This window comes from Xyrauchen texanus, chromosome 42 (genome assembly GCF_025860055.1).
Source record: "Xyrauchen texanus isolate HMW12.3.18 chromosome 42, RBS_HiC_50CHRs, whole genome shotgun sequence".
NCBI lineage: Eukaryota > Metazoa > Chordata > Actinopteri > Cypriniformes > Catostomidae > Xyrauchen > Xyrauchen texanus.
Genome location: NC_068317.1, coordinates 30,686,134 through 30,697,713, shown reverse-complemented (window position 1 = coordinate 30,697,713; position 11,580 = coordinate 30,686,134). Strand labels below are relative to the sequence as shown.

Here is an 11,580-nt window from a genome sequence, read left to right as displayed (position 1 = left end):
AAGAGAGGGCTTTCAGCTTGACTGACTCTAGTGGTTCAAATGGGGCTCTCCGAAGGCCCAGGAGGACCACGGAGAGATCCCATGAGGGGATGAGGCATGTCCTGCGAGGATTCAGCCTCCGGGCTTGCTGGGGAATGGGAGGTCCGCTGGGAATTACCTGGTGAAACCGTGCCCATTAAACTCCCCAAATCGCTATAGAGGGAATAGCATCCATAAACGCTGCCTCAGTGTGATCACTGCCCAGACACGTGAGGCAGCGCACGTGGCCATCGGAGGCGGAGAGATAACGATCGCACCCAGGAATCACACAAGGACGGCATCTATAAAAGATGCAGATGTTCAACGTCCATGTGTGTGCTCTGTTAAGAAATATATTCTTTTAGCAGAAAATAAACTCTTTAGTAGCGCTGTCGAAGCGCTCAGTGGCGAGTCTGCAGTTGGCGTGCAGAAGGAGAGAAAGCCGCTGAAATGCGCCGTATTTCCAACAGCGTTCGCTTCTATAGAGGTGAATGGAACAGCAGTAGTATTCAGCTTGCTGATGGTACAACCACTCGGCTCTGAAGAATAAATCTGACCAAATCAGCATTCCAGCTCCCTTTTATACCCGTATGTCCGGGGAAGTGGCATGCAAATTCCACTCTCCAATTTTCATTGGCCTTTTCTCAAAGATCCGAGGTGATCTGGGCTCTCAAGATCGACACCTAGTGTCACTACATCGACACAACGAGTGACAGAAGGGGAATGACCAATTTCCATGTGAGTACAAAATAAAGATGAATTGAACTGTTTAATAATATGCAAATAAAGCCATTTAAATGTACTGAAGCTCATGTGAAGCACACGTCACTGATGATGCACATGTGTGTTTGTTGTGTTCAGTCTTTAGCAGGTTTTGTACTGGTCGTCAGTGCTGATGGGATGGTCTTCTACGCATCCTCTTCTATAGTTGACTATCTGGGCTTCCACCAGGTCAGAACATCTCGAATGTTTATCACTAAAACACTGACCTCAAATCAAATTTGACTTTAAAACATGTTCCTGCTGTTATTTTGAACGATTCAAAAACATTTGAACCATCCTTTCAATTTCATATGAAGACAAAGTCCTGCACTGCAATTATCATGTTACAGGTTTATCACTTTGTAACACTGACACCTAGTGGCGTGGATGCAGCATGATTCAAAATCAGTAGTTTTCAGATACAGATGCCATCATAGAAATTCCCTTTTCACAATCAGACATGATTCATTTCATCCAAGAGTGAAAGTGTCCAATACCAAGATTGTTACTGTCGTATTCAGCTGGTCATGTGATTGTAAAATGGCACCCCCTATGTGGGCACCCCTGCCCCATGTAGAATAAAACAGAAGGTTACTGATCTCATGTGAGTGCTGTGTGCAGCAGCTCGTCATAATTGCATGTTGTTAGTGTGTATTTGTGTGTAGTTGTGTGTTTAAGGATTAAAGCTGTGACAGCACAATTATCCTTTAAAGAACTTTATTTTCTGCGTTTAAGAGTCGGAATCTCTCAGTCATTCGATCTGCTGTCCGCTGACACAAGGGAAAGTTTTGTGTACCTCTAATATGGAAATTTTGGGGCAAAGTTAAATATTTTAGAAAGAATCTGTCATTTGTGACAGAAAGCAAGAAGAGAAAGAATTCTCAATGTGAGTTTATTTCTGGTGCTCTTTTGGTCGTCTGTGTTACGCCACGTTTAACACATCACAACCCCGCAGTCTCACGATACGCCAGCCACGGCTCAAACCGCCTGACACAACCGGAGATGGCCAGGAATCTAAAACTCGAAAAGCCCTAAACATCAAACATGAGGATTTACAGTGTTGTAACCCTCAAACACCTCAGGTCTGCAGATCAGAGGTCAAAGGTCAGACCTGTGAGGGGCTCCTACTGTTACAAACACCAGAGTTTGACCTTCATCGTTAGGGTCAAAGCGTATTACCCTAACTCCCACAGTTCAGTTCAAAATGGCCATAAATGACACAATATTGCCAAAGCTGAGAATGTCTGTAAAATAGAATAACACATTAATAGACAGTAATCTCTCTGTGTCTCTCCTCAGACAGATGTGATGCATCAGAATGTGTTCGATTATATTCATGTGGACGACCGGCAGGAGTTCAGACAGCAGCTGCATTGGGCCATGAACCCGTCACTGACGACATCTGACTTGCAGGCCGGCACGGGTGCGAGTTAAACCACGGCTCTCTAGTTTAATTGGATTTACTACAGGACCAACACTTTCCTGAAACTGTTGTATAAAATATCAACAGGAATATCCTTAAATGCAGAAATGTATGATCTTAACATGAACTGCAGAGGTCGAGACAATGAGGAACGTGACATGGGAAAATGAATAAGAACTTTTGCTATTTTTGTAATAAAAGCATAAACAGCAGAAGTGTGATTCACCAGTGCAACACGTGAAACAAACACTGGGACAAATATTGAATTAGAGACAGACTTCAGGTCCTGGTATACTTCGTTTATGCATGTTACGGACGAATAGAGAAGGTTCAGAAGGTCGCTGGTTTGATCCCCACAGTCACCACCATTGTGTCCTTGAGTAAGACACTTAACTCCAGGTTGCTCCGGGGGGGATTGTCCCTGTAATAAGTGCTCTGTATAATACATTGGTACTCAGAAGGTTGCTGGTTCGATCCCCACAGCCACCACCATTGTGTCCTTGAGTAAGACATTAACTCCAGGTTGCTCCGGGGGGATTGTCCCTGTAATAAGTGCACTGTAAGTCACTTTGGATAAAAGCGTCTGCCAAATACATAAATGTAAATGTAAATGTAAATGAATAGGAACGCATTCGACGCATGCGCACTGCAACTGCTTTGTGAGTCTGACACAAAGCAGTTGCTACAGTAAATGGCCAGCGGGACGATCCACACAGTCGAGGACCGCGTGCAATAGTCAAGAAAATCTAGGCCAAGCCGTGCGGCTGTGCTGATGACGCAACGTGCTACACATAGTGTGTTACTTTGCACAACATTTGACATCAATAACAAAATATATGCAATTAAACTTGGTAAAGTGTCTTCTCCCTTTTTAAAGTTGATATGTCAATTTATTTCCCTTTCTTAACTTGCATGAATATATGGATAGTTGCATATCATTATTTACTGTAGAAGTGTTTCCCCGATCAGAATAGACCCAGATTTATAGGTCCCAAACCACTAGCTGAGAAACTATTCAATTTAATTTCAGAAGAACTGAGTTTATATTGTATAACCCTTCACTCTAAGCTTTGTTGCTCGTGTGTTTTGTAGGTGAAGATTTTGTTGTGAGCAGTTTATTTCACTCCAATGAGACGGCCGACGTTCCTCCAGAATTCACCTGCTTCTTAAATCGCTGTTTTATCCTGCGATTTCGCTGTTTACTGGACAGCACGTCTGGATTTCTGGTGAGCGAATCTCACTGTTTACTTTTCAGAACACAGAGCTGCGTTTCTAACCCAATTAGGGTTTCCATGAGTTTCTTCTGTTAATAGATTCCACTGGATCATCAAGAAACAGACTTCAGTTCTTAAGAGATCACTTGTGCCAAAGTCCATCTCTGAGAAAAAGTGAATCAGAGGATTTCATTCACATGAATAAAACTCAGACCAGGACTTCAAATGTTCTCTGTTCTCATTTAAAGTAGATAATGTTGAGAAATGATGGTGTTCAGATACATGATGACAGATCTCAGCAGCGTCTGAAAGTTACTGTACAGAAGAGAGTGACTACACCTGTGACTACACCTGTGACTACAGCTGTGTTTACACCTGTGATTACACCTGTGACTACAGCTGTGTATACACCTGTGACTACACCTGTGACTACAGCTGTGTATACACCTGTGACTACACCTGTGACTACAGCTGTGTTTACACCTGTGATTACACCTGTGACTACACCTGTGACTACAGCTGTGATTACACCTGTGACTACAGCTGTGTATACACCTGTGACTACACCTGTGACTACAGCTGTGTATACACCTGTGACTACACCTGTGTTTACACCTGTGATTACACCTGTGACTACAGCTGTGTTTACACCTGTGATTACACCTGTGACTACACCTGTGACTACAGCTGTGACTACACCTGTGACTACAGCTGTGTTTACACCTGTGATTACACCTGTGACTACAGCTGTGTATACACCTGTGATTACACCTGTGACTACACCTGTGATTACACCTGTGACTACACCTGTGACTACAGCTGTGACTACACCTGTGACTACAGCTGTGTATACACCTGTGATTACACCTGTAACTACACCTGTGATCACACTTGTGATTAAAACTGTGATTACACCTGTAACTACACTTGTGACTACAACTGTGATCACACTTGTGATTAAAACTGATTACACCTGTAACTTCAGCTGTGATTACACCTGTGATTACACCTGTGATTAAAACTGTGATTACACCTGTAACTACACCTGTGATCACACTTGTGATTAAAACTGTGATTACACCTGTAACTACACCTGTGACTACAACTGTGATCACACTTGTGATTAAAACTGTGATTACACCTGTAAATTCAGCTGTGATTACACCTGTGACTACAGCTGTGATTACTCCTGTGACTACACCTGTGACTACACCTGTGATTACACCTGTGACTACACCTGTGATTCCACCTGTGATTACACCTGTGACTACAGCTGTGTATACACCTGTGATTACACTTGTGATTACACCTGTGATTACACCTGTGACTACAGCTGTGTATACACCTGTGATTACACCTGTGATTACACCTGTATCTACACCTGTGACTACACCTGTGATTACACCTGTGTTTACACCTGTGACTACAGCAGTTACAGTGATGATAATGAGGAGTTTGAGATGTTTGAATATGTGTGTTTGCAGACGATGCAGTTTCAGGGGCAACTGAAGTTTCTTCACGGTCAGAGGAAGAAGACTCCATCCGGAAGCGTTCTGCCGCCTCAGCTCGCACTCTTCTGTGTCGCCGTTCCCCTCTTGCTGCCCTCCAACAGTGACATAAAGATGAAGAACACGATGATGATGATGAAGAACAAACACAAGAACCACAATGTTAACAGGTACGATTCATTCAGCATGATCATGAACAATTAATTTCAGCAGAAGTCCCATTCATTTCCAAAGTTCCATTAATTTCAACTGCACTCCCAACCTCTAGAGTTTGTATCAGATAAACAGAAGCAGTTAATCTGGTTTGATTTTCACAATTAATGGATTAGGCCTAAATTTAGTTTGATGTGATATAAAACAGCGTTCATAAAGTGTGACAGAGTTCAGTCATTTTAATGTTCGTCAATCACATCTGCATGGGGTTTTCATTTTATTCAATATGGAGAGGGTCTCCTCATGGGGGTGGCCATGTTTAGATCAGTTACAGATGCCATCTGGTCATGTGAAGACTTATTCTATGAGACTGTGAGAGATAGACATACATCTCTTCAATAGATTACACAGTTGTTTAAAGTGTTTTTTGGATCGTTCCACTTATGAAACATTGAAAAATATCTTTCCAAGAAAAAGACAAAAGACTCCAGACATCATGAGTTGTGGAAAATACGATGCGATTAATGAGCTTTTGTATAGTTTTATAAAGTGTGTTTTGTAAAGTGTATTATTCCTCATTTTCATCCCCGTTAAAAATCAAAGATGGCGTTACTCTAAATATCAGTGTTCTCTGTGTCATTTGCATTGAGAAACAGCAGAGTTGCTTTCCTATGAAGACCAGTCTTGCCGAGCTAACTTGGAAGAACTCGGAAGGACCGGCAGACGCAGAATGCATCTATTGCGAGTTCTGAGATGGGCTGCGATTAATATCATCACACCAGTGAGGTTTTGAAGGAGTAGTGACATGTTAAAGAATAAAGTCTGTAAACACTCGTGTCCTCCATGTGGTTATTACTATATTAAAATGATGCCCAAAAATACAACTAATGTTGGCAAAGTATAAAGACTCTCATGAACCACTTTCAGTGATAAATGTCCTTCATCTGCCACCATAGTAGCAGGTTTTGCCCACAAGTCACCATCCGATTCATCATCGACATTCTGGGTAATTTTATGCATTCTTGGTTCTTGTGTTCTTGAGGATTGGAATTGAACTTTGGCAGTGGATGAAGACGTCGAGTGAGTCCATGAGAACATTAGAACACAATAAAATGCACATTGAGAAACAGCCAATGTCTATCGTGTTTGAATAATGCGCATCCACACCACTAGGTGTCAGTGCAAATCCAAGATGACACAAACAAAAAAGTTTCTGAGTGCACCTTTAAAATGTGTGTTGTTCTTTATCTGGATTGCTAGTTTCTGTAGTTTTTACACTGATTATTTTGGAGATCAGAACCAGAAAACAGTCCAGCGACAATCAGAATCATCATGGAGCCGTTGCTCAGGAAAACTGTGGACAGGAACCTTTCAAAGGCGACTGTAATATCATGTAAAATATTCTCTTTATGTCCAAGACATATTGCCTCAAAAACATCCTGTTAAGATGCACTTACTGTAGGACAAGATGTTCAGTACAGTTCCTCAGTTCTGAATTTCACTCATTGTGTGTTTGTCTCTTACAGTGACAATCATTTCAGACGACACACAGCGATGAGTGATGGCGTAGAGCCCGACGGACCTGTGAGGTCACACGAGCCCTGGACGCCGCATTCTAAAGACAACATCAAGTACAAGAGTGAAGATTACTATGATCAGGACAAGCCCTTGAACTTCTGCAGGTCTGCACTGAAGTTCTCCAGCCTGGACGACTCATGGAGAATCTCCGACAGGGCCCTCAGGACACCTCACGGGGCCAACAACGTCCTGTCCGGGGCCCGAATGAGCAAACACTACGCCAAACCATATCGACTGTCTCCGGGATATTATAATAACAGAGTGGATGCATTCATACCGAAGATGTACGAGAGTCTTGAGGATGGCATGAAGAGTGAGATCTTCAGTTACGATGCTCACGGTGAGGGATTTGACGGTCATGTGATCTCTGAGCTGCCTATAAAGGTGGAGCCGGACTCGGACTCCGAGAACGGATCCAATGTGTATGGACGCTCATGGGCGGCACACCAGCGCTACACGAACAACTACGATGGAGTTCAAATGAAAGCGGAGAGCGAAGACGGCGAGCAGTATTCACCCTGTCAGAGGTCAAAGGGTCACGCGATGACGTACGGCGGCCACTATCAGAATGCTTACAGTGCCGTGCCGCGACCTCTCAAGTGTGTCCTGAACAAAGAGCAGCAGAAGTCAAACCACCATGACATGCTCTCAAACTCCACAGACGATTCTTATGCTGTTCCATACATGCAGAGCGACTACAAAACAGGCTACGAGTTCAGAGGTCAAGGGTTACTTCAGTGCATCAAAGAGGAGCCCCTGGACTCTCCGCCGTGGCAAATAAACAGTCAAAGAAATGTCATGAATAACTGTGTGATGAATGGCCCACCGCAGAAGATCAGCCCGTATGTGTTCATGCAGTGAGTCTCAAACTTCCTCTTGTAAATAAATGTGAGATTCGGCAGATACTCCTGGAATATTCCGCAGAGACTCCTGGAATATTCCGCAGAGACTCCTGGAATATTCCACAGACCCCTTGATTATTTCCGCAGAGACTCCTGGAATACTCCACAGACTCCTGGAATATTCCACAGATACTCCTGGAATATTCCACAGATACTCCTGGGATACTCCACAGATACTCCTGGAATATTCCACAGATACTCCTGGAATATTCCACAGATACTCCTGGAATACTCCACAGATACTCCTGGAATATTCCACAGATACTCCTGGAATATTTCACAGATACTCCTGGAATATTTCACAGATACTCCTGGAATACTCCACAGACTCCTGGAATATTCCACAGATACTCCTGGAATATTCCACAGATACTCCTGGAATATTTCACAGATACTCCTGGAATATTTCACAGATACTCCTGGAATATTTCACAGATACTCCTGGGATACTCCACAGATACTCCTGAGATACTCCACAGATACTCCTGGAATACTCCACAGATACTCCTGGAATATTTCACAGATACTCCTGGGATACTCCACAGATACTCCTGGAATACTCCACAGATATGCTTCTTAACTGGTTTTGCTCCAGGACTCAGAATAGGACAGCAAGCGCCGACGCAACACAAATAAAACAAAAAGGGCTTCAAATGAAACATTGAAACGTATTAATATGACCATGAACTGAAAACACCTTCATGACTGTCAGCCTGAATAAGACAACAGATGATTCTTTAAATGTATAAACAACAACAGAAGTGTGATTTACCAGCATAACACTGAACAAACATTGTATTAATATTATCCATATCACCAAAAGACAGACGTCTGTGACTCAAGATCCACCAGTTAAGAAGCAATAATGTACATTTCTGAAAATGTTAAAAGATGGAAATTCTTGTGGTCCGTTTCAAACACACATTTCTGCCGCTGACGCACACGTTTCAAAGTTCTGTTAATTTCAGGATGTGGTTTAGCTGCTGCGGTTTCATAGGAAACCTTTGATGATTTGGTTGTTAGGTTTTGTTTGGTTTGTTTACAATATTTTTGTATCATTATATTTAGTTTTATGCACTTTTAGTTTAGTGGTGCCAATATTTACTTGCAGTGCTTCATACAATAATGACATAAAACATGGACAATCATTAAAAATATCAAATAAAACTGATGCTAAATCTGTCATCTTAAATATTTTACTTTTTGATTTGCTGAGAATATTGTGTCTTGACAATTGTTTTTAACAAGCAATTGTTTTATTAAAGCTGTATTTTGATGTTAATCAGTATTAAAAGGAAGAAAACTGAAGGATTTATTCTGCAAAAGAAGTTTGTTTAGATGTCAAAAGGTGATAAAACACCAATTAAAACATTTGAAATACCAATAAAATAATATTCAAGCTCTTAAATATGTTTAATCAGATTCATGTCACCATTGATAAGAATGTAAACATGTGTGTGACGCTGTTTCCCCCGTATAAAACTGTTCAATGTATTAGTACATTTGCACTACTGGAACTCATTAAAAGAAACCCTTCCGAGACACAATGTCATTTTCACAGTTTCTTACCTGTCCTTTTATTTTTTATTTATTGTTTAAAATAGCAACTTTGAGTCCTTGCACTATTTCAGGAAGGATTTGAACGTGACGTTTTGACTCAACATCAATGAATATTATAAGATACAGAAATGTTTCAGGCAACATTGTAGCAACAATCACTCCATTACAACAATGTTACTCTTTATTTAAATAAAAATACAAATCTTGATAAAGACGTAGTTATTTCTTTCTCTCTGTATGTTTTAGGACTCTCTATTACTGCAACTAGATTGTGCACAGTCAATTATTGGTCTTTTTGGAAGAACATACTATACTAGAGGTTTTCCAGTCTGGCTTTAAAACCTTGCACAGCACCGAAACAGCTCTTTTAAGAGTTTTTAATGATATGTTTTTAGCGACTGACTCTGGCGACTGTGTTATCCTTGTGCTTTTGGATCTAACTGCTGCATTTGACACAGTGGATCATGAGATATTGATTTCATGTTTAAGGCAGTGGGTGGGCATCAGTGGCATGGCACTGGAGTGGTTTAGGTCATATTTAGCGGATCGAACTTTTTGTGTCAGCATAGGTGAATCTGTATCCTCCACTGCTCCTCTCTTGTGTGGGGTCCCACAGGGCTCAGTCCTCGGCCCTCTACTTTTCTCTTTGTATTTGCTTCCACTTGGTTCCATACTTAGAAAGTACGGCATTTCATTCCACTGTTATGCAGATGACAGTCAGATTTATGTACCTCTTAAAAAGAAAAATGATAACTCTGTTGGACAACTACTCAATTGTCTCGACGACATAAAGGCTTGGATGTCTCTGAACTTTTTAAATTTTAATGATAAAAAAACAGAAGTGATGGTTTTTGGAGGCACCACTGGGACCCCGCCTGTAGATCTGGGCTCCTTGGCACCCTATATTAAACCTAGCATTACAAACCTAGGAGTTAAAGTGGACCCTGAGCTTAAATTTGACAGTCACATCAAAGTTGTTGTCAAATCAAGCTTCTTTCATTTGAGGCAGCTGGCCAAAATAAAGCCAATTCTGTCAAGACAACATTTTGAAACTGCAATCCACGCCTTTGTAACTACACGGCTGGACTATTGTAATTCCCTATATGTGGGGGTTAGTGGGTCCTCCATCACCCGTCTCCAGATGGTACAAAATGCAGCAGCACGTCTTTTAACAGGCACACGTAAACACGAGCACATTTCCCCTATGTTAGCTTCATTACATTGGCTGCCTATTCAATTTAGGATCCATTTTAAAATTCTGTTATTTGCTTTTAAATCTTTAAATGGTCTTGCCCCGCCATACCTCTCTGAGCTTCTACACTCTTATAAACCCGTCCGCGCTCTCAGGTCAGATGATCAGCTGCTCCTGACTGTGCCTAAAACTAAGCGTAAGCTCAGAGGGGACCGTGCCTTTGCTGTGTCTGCCCCTAGACTATGGAATGATCTGCCTTTGCATGTTAAGCAGGCCTCTTCTTTATCTGTTTTTAAAACCCTTCTTAAAACCCATCTTTTCTCTGTGGCTTTTGACACCTAGTAAGAGGTCGATTTTATTTACTTGATTGTATTTGTTACTTTGTTTTTATTGTATGGTTATTAATTGTACATATGTTTATGTATATTTTTCTGTACAGCACTTTGGTCAACTTTGGTTGTTGTAAAGTGCTTAACAAATAAAGTTGGTATGGTATATAATCACGTCAGTGAGACAGATTGGATCCTCAAATAACATCATGTGCATGCGAGCTGTCTCACCACACTTGAGCTGTCTCACTGCTGTTGGGCGACATCTGCAGGCCATCTCAAGATATCTCAATTTCCTCATTTAGTTCCAAAGAAAAACAAAATATTTGCAATACAAATATTTTCAGGCCCATTTATGAAAAATGTTGATCTTTTGAAAATGATTTTCATGCTGTAAATATTTATTGAACAGTTCATGTGCATTGGCCTTATTTACAGAAAAACATTTATCGTGAATAACACACAATCATTTAAAGCACTGTGAATGAAACACACAAACATCACTGTAAATAATCCACACATTCAGGTACACACACACAAACATACACACACACTCACACATGTGTGTGTGTATATGTGAGTGTGTGTGTATATGTGAGTGTGTGTGTGTTTATATATATATGTTTATATATATATATATATATATATATATATATATATATAGTCCCTGTCCGATGAAAAACACAGTTCTCCACTTTTGGAAATTTCGACTTTTTACTGTTCATTAAAATGACCAATGAAACGATGTTTAATCAGTCTGGTAACAAGATTGTTTATGAGAAAAAATGTTTTTTCATGCTCTTGAAAATGTGTTTTTTGGAGATATGTGTTTTTCATCAAACAGCGGCGATATATACATTAATTATTTTGAGCTGTGTCCATCACTTTGCGATTGTCCAAGAGAGAAAGATGGATTACATTAACACTCGTTTGCTCTTCCT

General features: G+C 40.9%; 1 protein-coding gene across 4 annotated transcripts in view; it reads left to right on the top strand.

The window, feature by feature from the left end:
* The window catches only part of LOC127635176 (uncharacterized), a 46,336-nt gene extending 37,052 nt beyond the window's left edge, over positions 1-9,284 (top strand). For all 4 annotated transcript variants that reach the window (XM_052115039.1, XM_052115037.1, XM_052115040.1 and 1 more), the window contains 5 exons: positions 880-969; positions 2,080-2,203; positions 3,296-3,429; positions 4,902-5,095; positions 6,605-9,284. In XM_052115039.1, coding sequence (XP_051970999.1) covers positions 880-969; positions 2,080-2,203; positions 3,296-3,429; positions 4,902-5,095; positions 6,605-7,517 — 1,455 coding nt within the window. In that variant the 3' untranslated portion in view covers positions 7,518-9,284. The remainder of the gene's footprint in view (positions 1-879; positions 970-2,079; positions 2,204-3,295; positions 3,430-4,901; positions 5,096-6,604) is intronic.
* Positions 9,285-11,580: the final 2,296 nt, after the last annotated feature.